Source organism: Barbatula barbatula, assembly GCF_947034865.1.
Source record: "Barbatula barbatula genome assembly, chromosome: 8".
Classification (NCBI taxonomy): Eukaryota; Metazoa; Chordata; class Actinopteri; order Cypriniformes; family Nemacheilidae; genus Barbatula; species Barbatula barbatula.
This window is the reverse complement of record NC_136771.1, coordinates 12,747,881-12,773,591: the sequence shown is the minus strand read 5'-3', so window position 1 is coordinate 12,773,591 and position 25,711 is coordinate 12,747,881. Positions and strand designations below refer to the sequence as shown.

General features: G+C 38.5%; 2 protein-coding genes across 3 annotated transcripts in view; both read left to right on the top strand.

Moving 5' to 3' along the window:
- prkx (protein kinase X-linked) overlaps positions 1-5,415 on the top strand; it is a 39,837-nt gene extending 34,422 nt beyond the window's left edge. Inside the window, exons 7-9 of one of the 2 annotated variants that reach the window (XR_013787036.1) lie at positions 2,503-2,580; positions 2,688-3,289; positions 3,573-4,394. Coding sequence is in view for 1 of the 2 variants with exons in the window: in XM_079462829.1 (XP_079318955.1) it covers positions 2,503-2,580; positions 2,688-2,813 (204 nt within the window). In the remaining variant the exon portion in view is untranslated. Of the gene's footprint in view, positions 1-2,502; positions 2,581-2,687 lie in introns of both variants that reach the window. The other variant, XM_079462829.1, reaches the window with a different exon arrangement.
- A 10,778-nt stretch (positions 5,416-16,193) lies between these two features.
- Positions 16,194-25,540, top strand: mxra5a (matrix-remodelling associated 5a). Its single transcript, XM_079461530.1, has 7 exons — positions 16,194-16,256; positions 16,500-16,700; positions 17,008-17,137; positions 17,275-17,665; positions 17,831-21,892; positions 22,154-23,075; positions 23,287-25,540. Exons 2-7 carry the CDS (start codon positions 16,522-16,524, stop codon positions 25,193-25,195), a joined length of 7,593 nt encoding a protein of 2,530 aa, XP_079317656.1. The 5' UTR covers positions 16,194-16,256; positions 16,500-16,521; the 3' UTR covers positions 25,196-25,540.
- Positions 25,541-25,711: the final 171 nt, after the last annotated feature.

Sequence of the window (25,711 nt, the reverse complement as noted above, 5' to 3'; positions counted from 1 at the left end):
ACTCCAACCCCAATCGGACGAGGTGTATGAGCAGAGAGGAACTGCAGACGGAGCCTATCTGCAAAATATTTCCGTTTGACTTATTCAAGCAGTTGCCTATTTAATGCCGGTTGCTTTTCTAAATTGTCCTTTCAAAGGAATAATTCCGGAATAACCGGCGCCAGATGAGGTGGCAGCGGTGCGCCAGGACCCTGTCATGCATAATGTGACACATAACGTGATGGTGATCTCATGGGAAGTTTATGAGTGGATGTGTCTGGGCTTCATTTTCCCATTAGCTACAGTTAATACTGGCATTATCATTTCCAGCACGTGAGGAATGAGCGCTGCTTAAACGCATATATTCAAGTGAATTATTTTACAAAGGACATTCAATCCACTTCAAATCCGTTTAACTTTGTAGTGTGACAGTTTGATTCACACTGCATCCGTATGTGGTTCCAAATCAGGTTTTTTTTTTTTTTGGATTGGCATCTGTCTAAACAATTCATGTACATTTTTGTGGCGCGTACGTCACGTCATACAAAGTGTGCAATATTCTCTTGTACAGTACCCTCTTGTTTTGCCCACTCTTTTCTCATTGTAGCATAGTAAAGCATGCTCATAAACGGATGAATTCATGTTTTCCTCGCTACTTCAGTGCCGCAACAAGATGTCACGACCAAAAGGCAAAGTTTCCAGCTTTCTGTCGTCCTTGTCAACGGCTGTTCTTACTTGTTGTGTGAGAGTCTCATGGCGTCATGCTGACACATTATTACCGCAGCAACAGATGCGAATGCGCCACATATCAACCTCACTGTCTGAAGAAATGAATCACATTTTATCACTTTCAGTCAGTTTTAAAGACCAGAAAACCAATGGCGTTTTAGAAATATGTCGCTTTTTGATGGAGGTCTTAGACTGGATGTGTTGTAAATTTCTCACTTTTCTTTCTTCTTTCTTTTAATGTGCTCTATTCTCTCCTTCTACATAAAGTGGGGGTTTAAGAGCAGCTGTGTTTGCACTGTGTTTCCACAGCAAGGCCAGGTCCTGTTGGCAGCACTCATTCACAAGTGCAGATATCTGTTATTCCACTTGAGTGAATGTGAATCTCTTATACTCCCAAAGTGAACAGCATGGCCCAGACTGAGAGGTTTCTCAGATACTTCTGCAGGTTAGCAGGGGTGTCCTACTTTCTTTTACGCTGTAAGAAACGAAAAGACAGATACTGAAGTGACCCCAATATTGACCACACCCTTCTTTTAAGACAAAGCCTTATTACATTTGCTGAATTTTGGAGTGAAGTAATGTTCCTTAAGGTCATTTTTAAGTGTTGAAAGACATTTGGTAGCTTTTTCATGGAGCATAATTATAGGTCGTAACCCCCTAAAGCCCAGCCCCCTTTTAAGCACAGGCCTGAGAATCTTTGAGTAAAAGATTTGCAGTAGATAAATATATATATAGATTAAATCATATATTCAATAGTGATGCTCGGATCAGGAGTTCATGATCATGATCGGCTGGAATTATTTATGATGTTTCAAGCTGTATATGACTGATGTGTAATAAGCTATTGCTATCCAGATAAAGCAATGCGTCACAGATGTTGCCTTGGTTATATTATTTATGTGGTACTGTTTTAGTGTAGAATCAAATAAGCGCAGCACATATTCATTCTATAATGAGCAACTTAATATGAAGAGTTTGGTTCCAAAATTTGTAAAATCATATTTTTATTGTTTTTTGTTGTGTTAGTTTGAGTTGTTATAGCTTGAATCAAAACAAACCAACTGCAGTTTGATTGATATTTATTGGAACGCACAATAAAAACGGAGTCATCTCATTTTGGAACCAAACTCTTCGTATGTCTTTAAAGGAGTAGTTCACCTTCAAAATGAAAATGATGTCATCATTTCCTCACCCTCATTTTAATCTGTATGACTTGACTTGAAGTTGAACTATTCCATTAAAAACAGGGCTTACGCAAAGCACCATCCATATTGCGATACTTATTGAAACAATATCAGCCTGAACATTATTGCAATAGAAGACAAAAAATAAATAGAAATAATATGTAGCTGTTTAATCAGAGAATCCCTAATATTATGTAGTTAAAAATCCTAACTGTGCTTGCAAAATTGAGTCTGCTGTTGCAGTTGTGTTCTCAATTTATTGTATGGTGACACACAAAATTACACCAAAACTATAATAAAAAAGATCACCTGGTCTTTTTGATTTTGCATGTTTTTGTTTATTCAGACCCAAAATTCGAAGACATTATAGCTGTGGCTTTGATGTTGTACAGTATCGCCCCTTGAACTCCTGAGGACTCCTGTCGAGTCCTTAAAATAAAATATTGGTTTTCAAGATTTATTTGACAGTCGCCAGTATATTTCACAGTGGCTTTGACAAAAAAACAGCTGGTCACCAGTGACCCATTTCTGTTTTTAAGTGACCCTTTCTTCCTAAAACAGTTTTTAATGTGTCACACATTCGTATGCATTTGTGTGCGTGTGTTTCCAGAATGGAGCTGATGATGTCAAAAAGCACCGTTGGTTTAAGTCGATAGACTGGGATTGTGTGCCCAGTAGAAAACTCAAGGTAAGATCATAAATCTTGTCATTTAGTATTTTAGAGTCCTCCCTGTTTAACGGTGGGAGTTATATATTTAGTTTTTTTCTTTAATGAGTCACTCTTTCCCACAACAGCCGCCCATAGTTCCAAAGGTATCTCATGAAGGCGACACGTCTAACTTTGACACCTATCCTGAGGACGAGTGGAAGAAAGACACGCCAGTACCAGCTAAAGATCTGGAAATTTTTAAAAACTTCTGAAGGGATTTTCCTTGGGGCTTTTGAAAAGACAGAAGGGCTTGTACACAAAATGATCATTTTAATCTAACCATTCAGGGGAAATTAAAGGTCAGTTTCATCATTATAGGGAAATCATTTCTGCTTTTACATATCCATATTTCCACATTTCTATATCTGCAGACTTGAAAGAGAGATACAAACTGTATGAGAAAATCACAACCATTATTATTATCATAAAGAACAACTTCATTTTGTTGGGTCTCTTTATATTATGCAAAAAATGTATTCAAATGTCATTAAATCAGCAATAAGAAGAATCTGTGCAAGGTTCCTTTGCTGGATCAAGACAATATCTTTGCTTACCTAAAAGTGTGAAGTCATGATTCTTTGATGACTCGTAGCTTAAACTCTCTCTCTCACAAATCTCACAAACCTACTGGTGACGTTGATGCTTGGTTGTATCATAATATTGTACCCGTTGTCTATTGTGCTGTACAGTCTTGTTATGTATGTGTTTACTGTTTGTAAAGGACGGTTCACTTTTAAAATGGAAATTCTGTCATTATTTACATGCCCTCTTGTCATTTCAAGCCTCCATGACTTTCCTCTGCAGAACACAAAAGAAGAAATCTTGAAGAATGTTGATAACAGGAAACCGTTGGTCCCGATTGACATTGGCTTTGTGTCCATACATATATTTTTTTCAATATCTTCTTTTGTGTTTTGCAGAACAAAAATTGCACAGGTTTAATTGGCAATAGGGTAAGTAAATGATGACAGAATTTTCATTTTGAGGGTGAACTATTCCTTTAAGTGCATAAACACTTCAGGTTTATTACCTAGTGCTTGTCAAAGGTTGCCTTGCAGCGGTGTAAAGGTGAGTTTAGCACAATTTACTTTACATTGTTTTGGAGGTTGTAAAACGTGTTAAAGAAAGGTTTGCTCAATTCGAGTCTTAATAAGAAATGACTGTTGTTTGAAATGCATTAGAATCGTAGCTACTGTGTGTGTTTAAAACAGTTCTTCCTCTTTCCTAAATGCCTTTGACTGATTTTGTCTGTAGCATAAATCCGTCATTGAAAATTGTCTGAACAAATAACACTTGTGATCATTTATTTGCTTTGTCAGCTTTGTTAGTACACTTCCATTTGAAATTGCACAATTTTATACGATGGAAACCAACTTGCAGATTTCATATAAACTTCTTTTCAGCACAATGCACTGTCAGTGGTACATACAGTATGAAGAGGTGTTGGATTATTTTCTGTTAATCATATTTGTTTGGCATGGTAGAATTGTGTGAATTCTTTTTGCTGTGTTTACATTTTTTATGTTTTTTGAGAGAATATTGTATTTTATGTTGTTTGCAAAAGCAAAGGCTAAAATGAAGTTCTATGAACTTACTGGTTGACATACCACAGCATAGAATTTGTATACTTATTTGTAATTATACATTTTTTTTTAGTTTATTGATACTATCTTTTTATTGCCTTTTAAACTTGGACAGTGTATTCAAGATGGTACAAGTGCAATGTATCCTGAAACCAAGTTGTTATGAAGACAAATGCTTTAACCATGAAAATAAACGGAACTTTTCATGTGGCCGAGAGTATTTGACTTAAAGACACACTGGCATATCTTAGCACACTCGGACCAAACTTGTAAAAGGAACCAGTATGCCTTTCTTTCTTCTTCAGAACACAAAAGAAAATCTTTTGACAAAGAAAACCGTTGGTCCCCATTGAATTGCATTGGTTTTGTGTCCATATAGAGGTCAATGGGGACCGACGGTTTTTGGTCACCAACATTTTTCCAAATATCTTCTTTTTGTTTTGCAGAAGAAAGAAATTCGCACACGTTTAAAATGACAACAGGGTGAGTAAATGATGACAGAATTTTCATCTTGAACGTGAACTCTTCCTTCAAAACCTTTTTACTGAGATGTTGAAATAACTTAAGTCTGATGGCACCATACCATAAACTCCCACCAGAGCCTTTTTAACTACAGGACCGTTTTCCTGGAAACGATTAAGATTTAAAGAGTCTTAATATGTTATAATTTGTATGTATATCTACTATGATGTACTATTTAGCCATTTTATATCTGCTGTGGGACCATTTACATTCAAGTATTTGCGTAGCATGTATTTAAACAGTTAACAAAACACATTAGCATCAGTCTTTGCGCACGCACAAAAGTGTACGAATGATCTCATCTACTAAGGTGCCATGAGACCATTCTGCTTAAAGGAAGTTATTTCCCTAACCCCTGTGGTTAGACTTCACCTCTACAAGTGTTCAAACATAACTTTCTTCGCTCTGCTCCTTGTAAAATGTGACTGTGGTTTAAATATTTCAATGACGTTTAGCTCTGTCAGAGACTCATTTTACTTAATAGTTCCCTTACGGTGTACTGGATGCCTGCAAGATAGACCTGTCCACAGCCTGCTTGGAAATGTTTTAATGTCTGAGACGTAGTTGTGATCACACCTCCGCACTTTTCACATGAGCAGTCAGACCCAATGATGACTACACTGTATACTGTAAATCATTTTTGCTGCCTTTAGTTATTAAATACAATGAAATTGAAATGAAAATAAAATTTGTATAAAATTAACAACTTACTATTTTTAAGTGTCAATTTCTTTACTGCCCAGTTTCACAGACAAGACTAATATAAATGGTTAAGCTGACGTGACTGAAAATGACTTGCCTTGACATATATCTTAAATAGTATGTTACATTCGAAATGAATAGGAACATTTTCTGATTTGACTATTTATAGGTACATGTTAAGATAAATTTATCACTTTTGTTTGATTCTGTGAAGTGTGACATCATTTCTCTCAAAATCCAAAAATGAAAATATTTTTATAGGCATAGATTTGTTGAAGAATGAAACGAGACTGTCGGCTGTGATTTTAGGGTTTGGGGTGAGGCAAGGTGTTGGGTAGCCACATCCTAAAATGATCAAGTACCAGGTTATAATTCTATATATGTTTATACACACGTCGTCTGTGTATTGAAAGTCGTGCTGAATGACATGAAAAAAGGGGAAATTCCTGTCCATGACCACAAATCAATATATTCCATATTTTTGAGACTTGAGACTTCGTTCTATATTCATGTTTAAACAACACAACACTAATGTTCTTAACCTGCTCAGTTCAAAAATTAAATCTATGATATAATAAGCCTGAGTTTTGCGTCATGCATCTTTGCCTTCTCTTGAGTCTTTCACATTGCTGTTGGGTGACTGTCATTCCTGAGGTTTGTTTCTGTTGATATTCAACAGACACTGAACTTAATTTGACATAGCACAGAAATGCTTATTAAAGACTAGACTTTTTCTTGCTGCTGTATATGCCCCCAAAATACCAGTAAGCCTAAAATATACAATATAAAAAATCTAAAATTAATGTTATTTGTTAGGACATTCCATCTGCTGATCTTCATTTCCCTTACAGAAAATACACAAATTTCCTGTTTTTCCACTTGTGTGTGTTTCTGTAACACATTTCCATGGGATCATGTGTGCAACGTGAAAAAAATGTGATAACATGCGGAGACATATCACCACATGTTGCACATGTGATCCCATGGGTTTCACATGGGAATTTAAATGTGATTCACACAAAAGTGTTACAAAAACACACTAAAGTTTTTTTTAATGTGAATTTTAAGTGTCACTCTTTTCTGAAAGACCAAGTGGTATACAAATAATACCTTCCTCTCAGACTGAAGAACTGAGAATGAGATATAATAATAAACTGACGAAACACATGTTTTATTTCAACTAAATTAATTATCATGCACCGTAAAGAAAACACTATAAAAACCCCATGGGGAACAAGTTTTCTATCTGATGGACTTATTTGATGCTTTGAACCAAGAACAGGTTCAAATAGAAGCTGGGCTGGGTGTAATGAAGTAACCTCATAATAAGGAAAGAATCCTACAAACCTATCATTATTCTCCCGTTTACTCAAATTGCTTTGAATGAACCCCTTTCCTTCTGGGTTAAACAAGTCAAAACATTCCGCAAGTTCCTCAGTTCAGAAAAGAAAATAGGTAATACATTGTAATATGCTAACTAGGGACCTTTAATTGCTTTATGTTCTTGTGATATCAAAGAGGCCTGCCATCAGACCACCACCACCCCTATAATGAGATATTATCATTGGAGGATTTTTTAATCACCTATGGTACTGTAACAGTTAAATGTCAGACACCTTCAGGACCGTAAGGCCAAACCTATTCTCAGTTGTTTGTGTATGCTTCTTGACTTATGCATTCCAGATTGTCTACACATACATTATGATGGCACTCGGCCATGTTTCAGGGTGCACCAACAGAAACACTTCCACTGTATGAGACAACACAGGACACGGTTACAGAAAGCCATTAGTGGGCGACACAAAGCAACGGCATTCATTTGTGAGATGGAGCTTAAGTCTGTCTTTGGCTCCGATAACATCAACTTTTCTGTTTGCAGGTCTTTACTGACACACACCTTTTATTACTTAAGGGAAACACACCATCTGAGAGGTTATGTCTCGGTCCATAGGAAAACAGCATGATTTATCCCAGCATGGTTTATCCCAGATTTGGATGAAAGTTAAAAGTCCTTCAGGAGGACTGAAATTCTTGGAATAAACATTTCAAAACAACACAAAAAATCCATCGACTTTGAGCCCATGAACCCGAAAATGCTAACTCACTTCTGGGGTTTCTATACAAAAATGTGTGCTGAACTCTACTGGCTGATCCGTGCTGTCCCACACTATCAAAATGAATATTAAAAGTCCTACACTATTAAAATAAATATGATTGCTGACAGGCTACTTTTTCCATCTATGACAAACTGTCAGAGAGACAGGTGTTATTTTTCAAGACACTCATTTCTTTGTTTTTAAGTAGCAGATATATTTTATGCATGGTATTCCGAGAAAAGATATTTTCCAGAAATGTGAATCGGGCAGTATTATTGGCTTTAGGCTTTGGTCAGAAATCACATCAATAAAATGCAATGAAGCAAACAACAAACTCTGCAAACCATCAATCATATTTCAGTAGATATGTAAACATCTTTTTTCATTTCAAGCATTATGCGGAACACACTTCTTAGAGATTTGCTCAAAGTAAACAAAGAAAGCAGGACAGCTGGATAGCGTTTCAGGATCAACTCAAAATGCATCTGTTTCTAAGTCATGCGCTGATTGCCTTTCTCTACTCGTAATGCTCATGTCACTGTGTCTTTTATAAGGATTAACACATAATGTAATGTAACGGCTAGGGTGGGTGGATGCATGGATGGGTGTGGTGCGGTGACTAATCGAAAGATCTGTGAGGATGCACGCTTTGCAACTTTTAGCACTGCCACATTTCCTGTACGTTTAGATTAGGCCCGTCACAATGTGAGATTTTCAAAACACTATTATTGTGACCAAAATCATTCAGGATAAAAATATTATCTTGATATCTATTGGCCTTTTATTCTAAATTAATGCTTGAAAATGAATTCATCTTTAATGTAGTTTTGTGAGTGTGAATCACAATCAGAATAATACATTTTACAGAAAGTTGGGTGTAAAATTGCACGATTGACAATATTTTACAATATTTTTCTGCCGCCCCAGCTGCTAGAATATTACCGCTTTTCCACGGCATTTGCAAAACCACCACTTCTACAGTATGGTGGAGCGCCAACCAGATAATGGTTCTGAATTCTTTGCAATATTATCATATGTGTAATATTAACACAATATTATCATGATTATGATCAGCCAGCATATTCCGACACACTTAATTCAAAGACTGCAGGAAAAAATGAATCTTTCATTTTCACTGCCATTCCACAATGAATCAGTCAAAGCTTCCTCCCACACTAAGAGGACAGTTAAGGTCAGCAGAGACAAAAGAGACCATAACTAGGTCAATTTACTGTAGATCCCTCATTTTCACACCGGCAATGTTGTAATCATTTTTGATTAACCAGCTGTCGAGTGTAACGGCATCTGAATTTGGAGCAGGCCTCTCCGGTAATGGTCATTGCACAAATATGCTTACTCAGATCTCATCGTCCATTTGCAGAGCCTCTGGGGAAGAGGTGAACTGCTCTGGTGATTGCTCTCCAACGGTCTGATTAGAGGGGACGTCTGCACCCAAATGAGAATCAAATTAGAGGGCATCTGCTGGAGACATAAAAGAGTGATATTACACTTAGATCTGCATCTTTTCCATATATTTAAAAGACTTATCTACTTTGAAGAATAGAGGAGACTTTATTTTAATGATTAACCTCTGTAACAGTCAGAATAAAAAAAGGCTTCTTTTGGACACTGATCCTAAACATTCAACAAGTATCCTGTGCAAGAAATGCTGTAATGCCAGCTTTTCCTTAAGCGTTATGTATACCAGATTTCTTCCATATCTTCCAACGCTGGTTTGTGTTATTTTAGAATTGCTTTGACTTGACTTCATTTATTTTACAGAAAGCCAGACTCGCATGCACAAGCCATTTAGCAAATCACTTAAGCTGTTTTTTCTCCACATCACTGCAAGCCTCTATTATAGATTATATAGTGTCTCCACATCACTGCAAGCCTCTATTATAGATTAATTGTTTTGTGGTCAGTTTGCATAATCCCTCTCATTATGCCTGGTTTTAGTTCATCTTTACTCTGATGCAAGATTTTCTGTCTTTTGATCTTGTTTGTGAGCAGAGGTATTGTCATTTTTTAAACACCAAGCTATATGGAGTTGCTATCTTTTTTTGCTGTAATCTAGCAATTCCTAGCTGTCATTCCTGTTACAGTGTAAAACCCTATAAAAGCCCCTCAGTCTCCGACACACTGACATACTCAATAGGCACCAGCAGACAAGTGAGTCATGCCCTGGCGGAGGTGAAGTGTATTCTGGCATAGCTTCCACGAGATGTCTTTGCTAAAAGAGAGGAAACATAAAACTAATGCTCATGGCTGAAAGACAGCTCAAAGATTTATCATATCATCTGCACACGGCAAGTTTAAGCACTGCCTCTGGCCTTCCTAGCTACCCATCTTTCTGTAGGGGGCGATTTCCTTTAAACTCAGTTCAGACATTTCCAGGTCAGTGATAACGGCTTCAGTTCTTAACGCGTGTTCATGTACAAGGACGTCAAATGTACACATTTTTTAAGGATTAACTGGATAATTCAACAAAAGAGAAAGATATCTTAATGTGTATAAGTGTAAGATGCTTACTAAGTAAGCAGTATACTATTTATTACACTGTGTATACACTTCCATTCAAAACTTTAAGGTCACTTGATGTTGCTTAGGTCTGTCCACATTTTAGAATAATATTCTAAATTGATATTGTGTAATTTATGTTGGAGTGGAGAAAACTTGAAATAAATCAAACTGTAATATTTTAGCATCTTGAGAGGAGTAAATAAAAATGTTGTCTTGGCATTTTGTCATCCAGCTTCTTGAAGCAACGCTACTAATATGAATTGTCTAATTATAATGTGTTATTTTTTCTTCTACATTCGTTCATAATTTTAGATTTTCAAGATGATAAAATGGCCCTGAAAATCACTTTTGACCGGTAGTGTACAGTATATTGTTGTTCAGTGCCAAAAACAACCTGTTGAAACAATGAACTCTTTACAACTCTTTGACTTTAGGATGCAAACAGCAGTGGTCTGTTCTAAAAGGTTACTCTTGTCATCACCCTGTTATTAGTGTCACGTGTGTAAACTCATATTAGCTCACTCATTCGCTGAAGTAAGGATACTAGAGCTTCTACCACAGCTTCAAACAACAAGACTAAATATCACAACAAAACAGGGGTGAGGATTTACCTGGTCATGTATGTTCATAGAGTATACTACAAATTATAACAGTGTCTTGTTTTAAAACAATGCCATGATAGAAACTGGAATCAACGATCGCTTTAAGAAAAAATGATGTCTTATTCCTGGGCTTATTCCTGCTGTATATCCTACTCTGTAAAAAAAATAGTTTACAGAATTTGTCTGGGTTTAATTTATTTTTTAATTAAAGGAATAAGCTAATTTACAAAATCGTTTTTGGTAAGGATGTTTCTTTTACAGTTTATTTTTGGAAATGCCGAAAAAATATAGAAAAGGACTGCAAAAAATGTTTCTTGCTTTCCTCCTCATAAAACAGACATTACATTAATCTCATTCCAGAGACATAACAGGACGATGCTGATTCCAGAGGAGTCATTGATTCTCAGTGTAGGCTACAGTATAGTGTAGAAACACACTTACCGCATATATACGTTAAATCGAATCGTTTTAATGTCATCATTTGATCTACACCAATGAAGCAATGAAACTCTTACAACAAGCTTTGTAATTGAATAAGTCTCTCATTGGAGCACCTCCCTCAGCTCTGTGTGGATCCTGTCAGGATCTCTTCTCCTCTGAGGTCAACTTAAAATCCTTTTTTTACACTCTCTAGCCTTTCACTACATTCCTTCAAAAGAGTACATGTGGATTGGTTTAGATGTACATCTGTTTAAAACCAATGCTCTCGGCTATTGCTCTAAGCTACTTCTTGACAAGTCCTTGTCCTCTCAGGACACATTCTGCATTTTACAATGCACATTTAAACAAGGGGGCTGTGGTGTTCATTCACTAGGGAAAGATAGATCTAAACTTGTATTCTTGAATGAATATTTTGAACACTAATGTGTTAGTAGACCATAACCGGTACACCCTAGCTGTGACAAAGTTGTTTCCAAAGTATTTCAGTCAAAAGTGTACGAATATTTCCATTTTGCAACGTTAAATGCCCGTTGGGCCATCATTTCATTCCGTGGTGCAGTGATTCAGATTAAGGTTCGTTTTCGTTTTGTTTGTCTAGGAACGATGTCTCAGGAATCTAATTGGAAGCGCAGGGTAGGACAGCTATAGACAATTGTTCATTGTTTTTGGACGTGAATGCTTTTGAAAGGCATTCTTTGAATGTGTTGCACAGCTGTTGAGTTCATTATGTGAGCAGTTTTGTGTTTTAGTCATTACTGTTGTTACAGGTAGCTGTTTTATAATCCTGTACATACAGTAGAAATTTCCTTTTTGTGCTTAGCATCTGTTTGTGATCGGCGCCAGACATGTTGAAAATATGTTACGCTGTCTAATCTGGGGTTTCTGGGATAATCCTGATTTATATGATCTTATTCACCTGAAAAGTTATCCAAGGCTTAACATTTACAGTACATCACCTACATTTTTCCCCAGTGCTACCACAAAAAGTTGCTTTTCACATCTTTCTCCTCCAAATTGAGCTTTGGTTTCTGTTTGCTACTCTTTGCTACAGTACGTGCGACAAAATTGAAAGAAGGTATTTATCGAAGTGCCATTCCTCAGATGGACTTCATTAAATTGTTATCTTCATTAATCAGAATATGCCTTCCTCTCTAGAGACTGGAAAATCTTCCTAGAGGACACAAACTCCCAAAAACCTGGATGGGACTGGCTAGAACATTTCTGTGACTCTTTGATACCCTTTAGTTTGAAACCTGTAAAAAACGAATGTGTCAAGACATGTTTGGTTTAGGGTTTCTTTCTTATATGAAGAAGTTTCCACATACCCCTGCCATGATTTCTCCGTATAACATACTGTTCTTTCATTTACGGACTTTTCATATCACAATAATCCAAGCCAGGTGTTGTGTTGCAGATGACAGCATGTGATTTACAGTGGCTGCTGCAGGAAGCTGTTCTTTGGTAAGAATGGATGAGCATTGGTACAGTACTAAATAATAATAGAATGCTTTTTAACATCCTTTTCTAAACTCATTTATATTTTGGGGTAGTTTGGGTATACTGAAGGTGGTTTAAATGTCAGGAGATTGTAAAAATGGAGTAAGACCTCTTTAAAGAGCTGAAATTCTTAACCAATGAAATTCTCGTTTGGCTTAAATCATTTATAAATATTTTAATTTATTTAGAAAAGCAGTGAAAATGTAAGGTTTTCTGATTTGTTTTAGTTTTCAAATAAAACAATACCTTTTTGAAATGTGTAAACGGAGTGGCTCTGTGGAGCTTTCAAAACATTGCTCTGTTTGTTTACGTTTGCCAGCTGTGTGAGTTTGGGGCGTACCAATAACAGAAGGGGAAGTATATAGAAATCCTTATTTTTGCAATTCTGTTGCTAGTAGCACAAAAATAACACGATTTGCTTCTGACGAATTGCTCACAGTCTAAAGGTAAGGCTCCAGAATAAGACATGTATAGGTTTTCCACTCTTTGTAATAGCAGCTGCACACAGCAGGTTGAGAGGCTGTTTATTATACAGTTCTGTCTATGTGGAGGCCCTGGGGATCTACAACGGCAAGACAAACCTATGTGAGGATTCAGCAAAATGGCCTATAAACCTGCGTGCTACGCTTTGATACAGACGCGCTGAAAATCATGTTCTGTGTTCCACAGTAAATGTCAAGAGCAAATACAGCAGAGACTGAACAACAAGGCACATATCTGTCTTGTCAGTGCTTGCCTTCAACTTTTTCCTCTCTTCTATGTGCCCTTTAAATGTCCATCACTGCGGTTGAGGTAAGGTTGAGAATAATTTAGGAGGCATGATAATAATAATCTATGATGGGATGATTCATTAACTCATAATTCATAAAGTCTATTTAGTGTGCTATGTGATACGTTCCACTATTGGAATTTATGACACCGTTAATCATAGCTACTTTATCCTTTTAAGATCGTTTGTCTTCCTGTCATTCTCCTTCTAACATATGTGGTCAGACCACCAATGAAAATAAACAGGGCTTCATTGTCTAGGAAATGTTGTTTATTATTGCTGAGTTGTATTCTGCAGGTCAGTCGTGGACCAGATGGTCAAATGATGTGGAAAAGAAGACTTCCCCTTTCAATTGAAGGCCGATCCAGGACCAGCATAAATATGAGTCTGCTACTGTTTCATTAATACAGGGGGAAATGAACAACAGATTATAGGGCCTAAAGAGGACCAAAAAAAGAATAGAAAAAAGGTATACAGCTGGTAAAATGTTGTAAAACACTGAGGTAAAAGGAAGCAGGTGTACTATTTAACAGTTGCCACCGGTGTAGTCTATGATGTTAAATGTATACACATGAATCAGCACTTTAAGTCTTGTCTGATGCTGTATAACATAAATATCTTAACTGACAAAAGCAATGCTTTTACTACACCTGAATGGTATTTGTAAAGAGATGTGCATGACTTTCGGTCATTTCCCTGTCAGGGGAAAGTTCAGGAACCACATGTGCTAACCAGGTGGACGGGGCCTGCAAAGCTTCATTGTTAAATGGTAGTTACATTCGTTTTCAAAACAGCGGAAAACCGGTGCAACCTTAATCCCTCCCACTATACCAAAATATTGTCAGTTCAATACGGGGATGTTGTCAAAGTGTTTCTGCAGCATTTAATGATATTTCGAAATTATAGCCATGTATTTTAAACACCTTTTACCCCCCATGTTATGACCTCATGCTTTTTGTTATCAAATGTTGTTATTCATCGCTTCTCAGACATTGGCTTTTAGACTGCATTTAACTGCAGTCATTACAATTATCGTAAACAAACCTTTAAAGTTAATCACATAGATGTTGGCACATATGCTCATCAACACTACGACCATTGACAATAGTTGTATGAGCTATACTAAACTGGCTAGACCATATAGAGCTGCTTTATGTCTCTAGGCTCATTAAAGAAATATATTTATATAAAAAGTGTTTCATTTCAAGGGTTTCTAATAAAATATATTACCACTTTTGGGTGAATACATGCATGTCAGTGGATCAGTACAATTCTTATTGAATTATTTTATTTAATAAGAATTTTTGTAAAAGTTCTGCTTTTAAACGAAATAACATTAACATTTTAGTCATTACGCTGCTTAATTTAGCATAGTAGATTGCAACATGTTAGGGTCTCAAAGGTAAACGGGGAATGCAAAAATTTGTCCCAGGTGCATATTTTAGTTCATCATCTGACCACATAACCATGTCAAAGACCATTAAGCATTACTCTAGTATGTTGTTGACCTTTGCACCTTTGCAATGAATCTCCACATTTGTACTCATTTTCCTTTTTCATGTGCGTAAGTAAAGTTTTCAGCCGCTCAGAATTGGACATTGCGATTTGGGACTGTATATTTCCTCATTTACAAGCAGTCCTTTAAAATAGAATTGAGCTGAGCATGCTCTTTGAAGATTTGAAGAATGTACTTGTATGTCAATCATCACAAATCATTTTGTTACCTTTGTCTTGTAAGTGTTAAAAATATTCTCTATTTAATGTCTTTTGGCTTGTTATATTTTGTATTTAGCTTTAGATTGTAATCCTAACATTGATGTGACATAATAAACAATTTGAATCAATTCAAGATAATAATTTCTCCTTTAATTTTTGTTTTGTAATATATACAGTTACATTTAGGTTATTGTAATTATAATATGTTATTCAAATGTTATTTAAAAATCTGTAAAGAACATCTCCCATTTGAAAATAACGTTGATGTTTATGTGATAAATGAGAAGTGTACAAAGAACTGTAACATTTCTGTTTGCAGTCTATTTTTCTCACGTTCACAGTCTGTGAAGGCTACAGTGAAGAGACCTGAAGTCTTTTTTCAACAGGTGTGCTGTCCACTTGATAAAACGTGATGTACAGAATCTCCCAAGTGGTCAACAACATGGACAGGAGCTTTTCTTCTCCGAAAGCTTCAGGGTGAACCTGGGGACTTCACATGTCAGGTTAGAATACGCTCGTATGATTTATGTGTGTGTTTGTGTGGTACACAGGGTCTAAGAGGAGAAAGCCAGGCTTTGAACCCTACTGTTGTAATAGAGTCCATAAAGCGTGTCATGGAAAATGCAGATATCCCTCCCTCTGTGTAAGCTATAAGCAACACTGTGCGCATTTGGTAGACATTGGCCAAGCATTCATTCGCTTTGATTTAGCATCAATACGCTGTTGCGGTATCTTCCTGACCTTTCTTCTTGAGTTTCTGCAACTCCTCGTTTTCAGGAAAGCGTGTGAAGGGCTCGCGTCGGTTACTCCCCCCAGTCCTGCGCACTGTGAGCAGACGCACGCACTCGTGCACGAGAGCAATTTGGCAGTCCCACTCTCACGTTTCCTAACAAAACGCGCAGCTGGACAGCGGGAACCTTTTAGACGCGTTCTGCCATTCCAAGATCTTACCTGTAGCACTTTATTTACATTGTTTGGACGGTACCCCTCATCACAATACAAACAAACGGAATAATCTTCCCCGACGGGAAATAAACACTTTTTTGAATGAAAACTCGTTTTCTTTCTTTTATCACCAGCTACGTTGCTGTCTGATGGACTATCACACCATTACCTCTGGAGATGACATTCTGAGAGGTGCTGTAGACCAAAATCATGTTGGATTGTAGTTGGGATAATCTCCTGTTAACGAAGATAACATAAGGTTTGCTTTATTATATGAATGACTGTTTAATAAAATATGACTTCAATATTGCACGAGCGTTCAGGCTTTGATGTATTTTTATTGCGGGTAGAACAATCGTGATCACAATATTTATACCAAATGCTTATCGCATACTTGAATAGGAAAGTATTGCCTCGCAGTGCTCTTTTACTGTGTTCGTGTTTTGCTTGCATGTAACTTTATTTGAACACTTTTTTTGCGGTATCCTGCTGCTGCTTTTAGGGCGATTGGAGCAGAGCTGAAGATGGCCAAGTTATATGTTCGGGTTCTCATGATGCTGGTCATAGGAGCACTGCAGGTAGCGGTGCGGTGTTGCCCGCGGCCGTGTACATGCCAGCAGCCCGCAGAAGTGCACTGCACGTTCCGCTCTTTACTTACCGTGCCAGCTGGCGTGCCCAAACAGGTGGAGCGAATGAATTTAGGGTAAGATAGTGACATGTTAATATTATCATCAGAATAAGTTAATTTCTAGTTTTAAAATCTTACGCATCTTGGACAAAGTTGAAACTTGCATAGGAATTTATTTATCGGTTGGGCATTAGGGATTCAAGTAGGAATATCTTTAGTACAAAATTTTACAGATGACCTTTGATAGCCTATGAACTATGCACAAATGTCTAGGATTTATTTAGAATTCCACGCAGGATTTAAATCCACATTGAAATATATATTTATCGTTGTTATATGATATTTATAATATAATAATCCCCCCTCCCCCTTTTGTGCTCAGGTTCAATACTATAAGTAGGGTAACATATGGCTCTTTTGCTGGACTACGAAAACTCGAGCTTCTTTTGATGCATGGGAATGATGTGCATCAAATTCCCAATGGAACATTTCGGGACCTCATTGCCCTTCAGGTGCTGTCAACATTATTGCTTGCAATGTCCCTCACTGTATTGATTGTACGGTGGATCATTTGCAATGAAAGATTTTTATTCAAAATGTTAATACAAATAAAAGTAACATATCCAGTTAAACGCTTCCTTTTTCTTAGATGCTGAAATTAAGCTATAATAAACTGAAGGTACTTAGCAGAGGAAACCTTATGGGACTCAGGAGTCTTACTAGATTGCAACTGGATCACAACAGACTTGAGTTTATCCATCCGGATGCTTTTCAAGGTCTCACCTCTCTTCGAATACTACAGCTGGAGGGCAACCTGCTTCAGCAGATTCATTCAGCAACTTTCTCCACATTCTCCATTCTTGGACACTTCTCAGTGTCCACCCTGAAGCAGTTGCACCTTTCGGATAATTTGCTGACTACACTGTCACAGAGAATGCTTGCAGGCATGCCCTACCTGGAAAACTTGTTCCTGCACGGGAACCCTTTGACTTGTGACTGTCGCATGAAATGGTTCAAAGAGTGGAATAAAAATTCACCAGGTATTTATTGTTCTATAACAAATAACATGTTCTAATAACCTTATATAATTTTTACCATATCATTTTTTAATACAGTAATAGTCATTATAATAAGTGATTGCACTGTGCAAAAGTCTTTGTTTTCATGATAATATATTTTTATATACTCCTTTTTTCCCTCTCAAGGTGTGTTGAAATGTAAAAAGGACAAAGCCTATCCCGAAGGCCAGCTATGCCCTATGTGTTCATCTCCAAAGCTCCTTGAGAAGAAACACCTCAAGGAGTTAGAGAACCCCACATGCAATAGCCCTATTGCCAGCACTCCAAACATCAAATCTATTTCCACAGAGGACACAGAAAGTGATCTCCTGACAACAGATGAATTTCTTCAACCCCTTGGCAACATTTCCCTGGGTCTGTCCGATGAGCATGGACATCAAGTAGACCTGTACTGCCTTGTAACTGAGCCCAAAGAGCTGACTAACATAAGCTGGACCTATGTCAACCAACATCAAATATCAGCAAACGTGACTCTGACATTAGATTTAAAGTGTCCCATTGACAGGTCGAGCTATGAGAAGTTGTGGAGATTGATTGCATATTACAGCGATGTCCCGGCCCACCTTCAGAGGGAGATTATGCTAAACAAGGATCCTTACATTAGCTACAGATATCGGCAAGATATTGAAAGGGATGCTCTTTATTATACAGGCGTGAAAGCGAATATAGCTGCTGAGCCACAATGGTTAATGCAGTCATCAATGGACCTCCAGCTAAATAGGCTTCAGTCTACCAGTAAAATTGTTAGACTTATTCTCAGCTCCCATATTACTGAAATTGTGGAGCCTGAATATATAAGAGAGCAGAAAAGGGAATGGGTTTTTATTGAATCCAAAAATTATACTAGAACATTGCAGGTGGCTGTGGTGGGAAGTCCTGTTGAGATGAGCTGTTCTATACATAGCTCAGGTAACCATACAGTAAAATGGATGCTTCCTGATGGGTCAACATTAAAAACACCTTATAGCAGTGGCGATAACAGGTTTTCAGCATCAAGTTCTGGCCTGCTTGAAATAAAATCTGTGGATCATTCTGATTCAGGAGTATACTATTGTATTGCACACATTTCAAAGGATCTTAGTGTCCTACCTCTACGCTTAATAGTGGAAGAATCTTCCAGCCCACCTCCTGGAGGGGAAGGAGTAACACAGCCAATTTCAGGATTTGCAGGTGGACCTGTTTCTCTTCCATGTGTTGCTACTGGGTCCCCAGATGCTGATATACACTGGATTCGTCCCGATGGCAGCATTGTAAACAAGTGGTTAAATGATTCCAGGACACTTGTGGCTTTAAATGGGACTCTGAGCATTAGACACAGTCAGCTTTTAGACAGTGGATACTATAAGTGTGTAGCAGGAAACCAGCATGGGATGGATACTTTGGTGACAAAAGTGATAATAACAAGACCACCAGGTATTATTCCCTTAAGGAAGTACTTCAGAGGGCCTCAACCTGCTGAGGGGGTTTCAACCCAAATAAAGGTTCTTATGTCTAACAATGTAGAGTCATCTGGAGATAATGAGCCGGAAGAGCTTTTGCAGAAAACCCTTCCTCGGCGTGTGGATTTACCCATTCGAAAGAGGGTCCCAAATATGGGCGTAAGGAGTGGCCATCCATCCAGGAATTCCTGGAGACGCCCTGCTATTCCAAGGAGGAGATTAGGTACAACAGGAGTGGACAGGGTTAATACTGTAGAATCGAAAAGGAGAAATAGTGTGTCAAACAACCAAATAGACCCAAAACGCTGGGCTAGCATTTTGGCAAAAGTTCGCAATGGTGGAACTAGTCCAAAAACAACTACTGTAAACTCTGTTCAAACCAGTACAAACAGAAAACAGGAGTCAGTGACTGCCTACACAAAGCAGTCAGGTATTACAAACAAAATTGGAGGATTGTTTGCAGAAAGTGCAACAGCAAGAATACCAGAAGAAATGTTGTACACAATCACAACGGCACGGATGCCTATTCCGACTACTGAGTACAACCTGGATATAAAACCTCTTGATTCTGAGAACCAGAGACAAGTTATATACCAGATAGCTGCACCAGAATCTGATTCAAATTCAAATTTGTTTACAGCACACACATTTATAGCACAGCCTACAGTTGGTCCACAGTTTAGTTATTTTACTGTCAGAGCTTTAGAGGTTGCAAACAGGATTGAAACGAGTACTGCATGGAATACAAAATCACATGGAAATCATTTACAGGAAAACCACTTGATGGGTAGTGGCAGTGTAAATGAAGCAATTCTAAATCCTGATGTTGAAAATTACAGTGATGAATATAGTGTTTCAAAAAGCCATGAGCATGTGGTAGAGGTTGATCGAGGAAGGACTGATCATAGCTTACCACTAACCACTGCAAAGACACATACTGAACAAAGTGCGGGAACACATGGTGATGCCAAGTTATTTACTGAGATCTTAACTACAGTTAGGCAAGGAACACAGACCCTACAAAAGCATACGACTCACCAGAAACCCAATGTCTCAGAAATTCCACTGCTAACTACTGTGACACCAACCACCAAACCTGCGTCAGGAGATAATAAAGCAACCTTCTCGAATTCGCTTTCTGCTTCACGTGACTCACTTGCTAGGAACTCATCCAGTTCGCGGAGGAGGGCTGGTGGAAGACGTAAAAAGCCTAATAGAATTAGAACTAAGACAAACAGATTTAAATCATCTGTAAATGTCACAAATGCAACCCCACAGCCCATTTCTGCTTCAATTGCTGAGGTCATGAAAGGGTTTTCAGTCGTTACTAAGACAACTGCCTCCTCTGAATCTAAAATAGATACATCTCCATGGGCCAAAAATGCAAAAGCCAAGATGAATACTACTGTTCCGTTAAACGACATCCAAGTACAGTCACCAGGCAAAATGACTCATGAAGAAAACACAGATCCTTTATATAGTGACAGGAATCACCAAACCCATCAATCGTTACCCCAAGAAAGAGCAACTGTAACAAAAGATAGACATTTAGATGATGCAACGCCAGCTCAAAAACTCAAAACCACCACGCCTGTTCCAGTGTTTCCATCAACATCCATTAGTTTTGGAAGAGAAATAAAAACAGCTATGCACAAAGAAGAAAATTCTACCTTGCCTTCACTGAAGGCAGGCATTCATGAGTGGTTTACAAGCACCCATACCCCTGCAGCTAAAACATCTGAAGAGACACAACAGGAAATTATTACACCAGATTCGAGCCCAACACCAGACCACTCCCTTGAGAACTCTTATACACATCCCGAAGACACACCAGGTGCAAGTTCAGATAAAACAAACAACCGATATAAACCCACAGATACTAAAAATGTACTGTCATCCAAAGCGATGTTTACATTGAGGCCATTCTCTTCATCTTCCCTGAGTACTCAGAATGACACAGTCAAACATCACACTGAAACCCCTGGTGGTTCAATGGCAGCAGTCATTTTTGAGGGGGCTCATCAGAGTTCAGAGATTACCACAGACAGACCCAAAACCTCTCCCATATTAACCACAAAACCACACAGAGTTACAGCTGGCAACATTTACAGAGAAGATTCTGTGTTTCTGTCTAGAAATCATTGGAGTCAATCAAATGTTACTAAAGGAATTGTACTTACCAAAACAACAACATCAGAAACAACCGTAATGCCCCCTACAGTACATACACAAATGGTTCGTCCCAATAAACCCACTTCTGCAAGCAGGATTGGACACCGGGAAAATGTTAAACACATTCTTGACAGTCATGAGAGAATTTTAACCTCTGGCCAGGAAACCATTCCTAAGGTAGAACTTAGTGAAACATACAGTAAAACAACACCTCCATTCACTCAATTCCCTCATCAATTAGCCCATATCTCAGAGGACACAACATCTCGAGGATTAAAGATTAATACCCCCAAAAAGACAACTTCAAAAGCATCCACAATTCCACCACAATCATCAACAACATCCCCATCACAGCAAAGAATCCCTGGGAGGTCAGGTGGCACCTTTCCAATATATCACACCACATCAAGAGGGGCTCAGCAAAGACCAACAGCAGTGCCTGAAGGAAGAGGCAGACCTCACATCACCAGCACAGACATTAGATTTGTAACAGCACAAGCTGGGACTGATGCCTATTTGCCATGTGTAGCTGTGGGAAAGCCCAGTCCTTTTCTATCCTGGACTAAAGTTTCTACTGGTAAGTCTTTATCATTTTATTTCATTATTTATTTATTACTATATTACATAATTTATACAAAAATGTACAAGGTATTGATAATCTTATATACATTATAGACAAAAAGTGTAAATTTATTACAAATATTTCTGTTTCATATGTACATTTATGTAGAAATGTTTCTGTTGAAATCATAACCTATACCATTCTTAATTTGATATCTAATTTGATCTGTCTTAGATGATTTGTTCCTATAAAATGTGCTTCTGTGCTTCCCTGCAGGAGCTAGTATTGCACAAAATACCAGGGTCCAGAGATTACAGGTCCACTCTAATGGTACGCTTGTTATCCATAATGTACTTCCTCTGGACCAAGGGCACTACCTCTGCAGTGTCCAAAATCAAAATGGAGAGGACAAGATTGTGGTTAATTTAATTGTTGAAGCTGAACACCCCAGGGTGCTGCATCCTCGCTACAGGGAAGCCACAGCATACCTTGGTGAAACTGTAGAGGTGATGTGTCAGTCCCAAGGGAACCCTAAACCTCGGATCACCTGGGTCCAACCTGACAGGGCAGTGGTGCATTCTGGTGTGCCTTCTAATGGCATATCTGGTAAGAGGGTCTCGGTCTCACCCAATGGCACGCTTTACATCAAATCTGCAAGTCACACAGATCGGGGAATCTATAAATGCATTTCTAGCAATGAACTTGGTGCTGATACAATATCTGTTCGTCTGACGGTTGCCGCTTTGCCACCCATTATTGAACAGCCAAGACAAGAGAATGTAAGTCTTTCAGAGGGAAGCACTGCCTTCATGAATTGCACTGCCATGGGTGCCCCTCACCCTTCCATTGCCTGGACCACCCCGGATGGCATGCAACTCCATCCCTCACAGTTTATTAATGGGCGTAACTTGTTTGTCTTCCCAAATGGAACTTTGTTTGTTCGTAGTCTTGTTTTGACAGATACAGGGAGGTATGAATGTTCTGTCTCTAATGTAGTTGGCACTGCAGAGAGGACTATTATTCTGACTGTAAGGAAATCCATAAAGTCGTCCAGGGCCAGGATTACGTTTTCATCATCTCAAAAAACAGATGTGGTCTATGGAGGCAGATTGCACCTGGACTGTATTGCATCAGGGAATCCAGAACCCAGGATCATCTGGAGAACTCCTTTAAAAAAGCTTGTGGATGCCCACTACAGGTAATATAAACACTTCCCTGAGGAACATTTGCTTTGCAGGAAAGTACATACAGGTTTATAAAATGTGAAGTAAATGTGCACATACCTAACTTTCTCTTCTTTCTCTTGCTTTCTCTCTGTATTCAATTGTGCTTTTGTTTATATACAGGTACTTTTTATGCTATATAAAAATGTTTCGATTTTCATTGTCTCTATTTCTTTTGTATTTCAGCTATGACCCAAAGATCAAAGTGTCATCCAATGGTACACTATCAGTCGTTTCTGTGACAGAAAAAGATGGCGGTGAATACCTCTGTGTTGCCCGCAACAAAATCGGTGATGATTTTATGTCTTTTAAGGTCAGTGTCCTGACAAAACCTGCCAAAATAGAACAGAAAACAGAGGCTGATAAGAAGGTAATGTATGGAGGTCACCTAAAGGTTGACTGTGTGGCCTCTGGATCACCCAACCCTAAAATCCAGTGGGCATTGCCTGATGGTACAATGATCAACAGTGTCATAAAGTCTGAGCGTAACATTGGGAGTCGAAGTCGCAGGTATGTTGTTTTTGACAATGGAACCCTCTTCTTTAATGAGGTTGGGATGCATGAAGAAGGCGACTATACTTGTTATGCTGAGAACCAGGTTGGAAAAGATGAGATGAAAGTGCATGTCAAAGTAGTTTCAGCTGTTCCAGTGATTGAGAACAAGACACATGATGTCGTCAGGGTTCTTTACGGAGAATCTGTCTCTCTCAATTGCAGTGCCACTGGTGATCCAACGCCTCTGATATTGTGGTTTTCGCCCACTAACAGAGCTATCGCTTCAGCTTCAGACAAGTATATCATACATAACAATGGAACTCTAGTCATTCAGAAGGTTCAGCGATTTGATGGTGGAAATTATATATGTCTGGCAAGAAACAGTGCAGGGCAGGATCGAAAAGTGATGAGAGTAGAAATCCTTGTCTCTCCCCCTGCTGTAAATGGCCTTAGAGGCACCTCAAATTCGTTGAGAGTGTCTACTGTTAGAGATCAGCGTAAACTGATTGACTGTGAGACCACTGGTACCCCCATTCCACGTGTCATGTGGGTTCTTCCAGAGAACGTTGTACTCCCGGCACCATATTATGGTAGTCGAATGACAGTACATCGCAATGGCACATTGGATATCCGTTCGGTGAGAATGTCAGATTCAGGCCAATTAGCATGTATTGCTCGTAATGAGGGAGGTGAGACAAGACTTAATGTTCATCTTGATGTAACAGACACTTTAGAGAAGCCAAAACTTAGAAGTCCCAAAACGGAGTCACTCTCTTTGACTGTGGGCAGGACCATTAACCTAAACTGTTCAGTTGAAGGCTTCCCGGCTCCACAGTTGACTTGGATTCTTCCAAATGGCTCCCCATTATTGAGCGGTGCAAAATTCAATAAATTCTTTCACAAGTCTGATGGGACTTTGATTATCAGTAACCCCGCTCTGTCAGAGGCAGGCACATATCGATGTTTGGGACGAAATGCAGGTGGACTGGTTGAAAGAACTGTTGCACTGATGCCAGGACACAAGCCAGAAATCAATAACAGGTATAACTCACCTATCAGTGTCATTAATGGGGAGAATTTACAGCTGCACTGCTTGTCAAACATCAACTCAGTCCATCTCACCTGGACTCTGCCGAGTGGGATCGTCTTAAACCGTCCTCAAAAAGCTGGTCGTTATGCCATTCTTCCCAATGGAACGCTCTCCATCCAGCAAGCCTCTGTCCATGACAGAGGCTCCTACACCTGCAGGACCTCAAATGAATATGGAAGCTCCCTGCTCACTGTTCCAGTCATCATCATTGCATATGCGCCCCGTATCACTAGTGGGCCAGCTCCTTCCACCTATGCCAGAGGAGGAGTAGCAGTACAGCTTAACTGTGTAGCAGCAGGTATACCCAAAGCAGAAGTGGCATGGGAGACCCCAGAAAGAACACGGCTTGTTGTCGGCTCTCAGCCACGTCTGTTTGGGAACAAGTACCTTCATCCTCAGGGCTCCTTAATCATCCAGAATCCCACAGCAAAAGATGCTGGATTATACAGATGTACGGCCAGAAATGTCATAGGGGTTGACTCAAAAGGTACATACCTTTATGTGTACTAAAAGGAAAGGATGTCTTCTCTTCGTATGCCCAAGGAACTGCGACATTGAACTGTTACTCAGCTTGATAATATATCAATGTGAAATGAAATCAGCCCCATTAATTAATGATGGGTTCCTAAGAATAAGCAATTTTGCATCTACACCTTTACTATTTTCCTTCAGCTTGGTATCACATCTATGTAATATAACCAACCTACTGATATTATAAGGCATCTTTCTGTTTTCACTGTTTGACAATGACAGTTTTGCCCACTTTCACAGACAAGGCTTAAGGCTAGTCTTAACCGAAAATAAATTGCACTGATATATTTTAAAATATGTTGTTATCATTGTTTTGTCTCAAGATACACACCAATAATATTTTTATAAAAGCATTTTAATAAAAGCGACTTAAATATCATAATTTCACTAAGCCATAGCCCTGGCTTAAGCTAAACCTTGTCGGTGAAACCGGGCCATTGTGTCTAAATGTATAGATTAAAAAGGATTAAATATATATATATATATATATATATA

Excerpts from the sequence above, each read along its gene's own strand:
- mxra5a (XM_079461530.1), top strand. The coding sequence starts at position 16,522 with ATGGCCAAGTTATATGTTCGGGTTCTCATGATGCTGGTCATAGGAGCA. Across the intron at positions 17,138-17,274 it reads GGGACCTCATTGCCCTTCAG|ATGCTGAAATTAAGCTATAA; the intron begins GTGCTGTCAACA and ends CCTTTTTCTTAG. Across the intron at positions 23,076-23,286 it reads CTTGTGGATGCCCACTACAG|CTATGACCCAAAGATCAAAG; the intron begins GTAATATAAACA and ends TTTGTATTTCAG.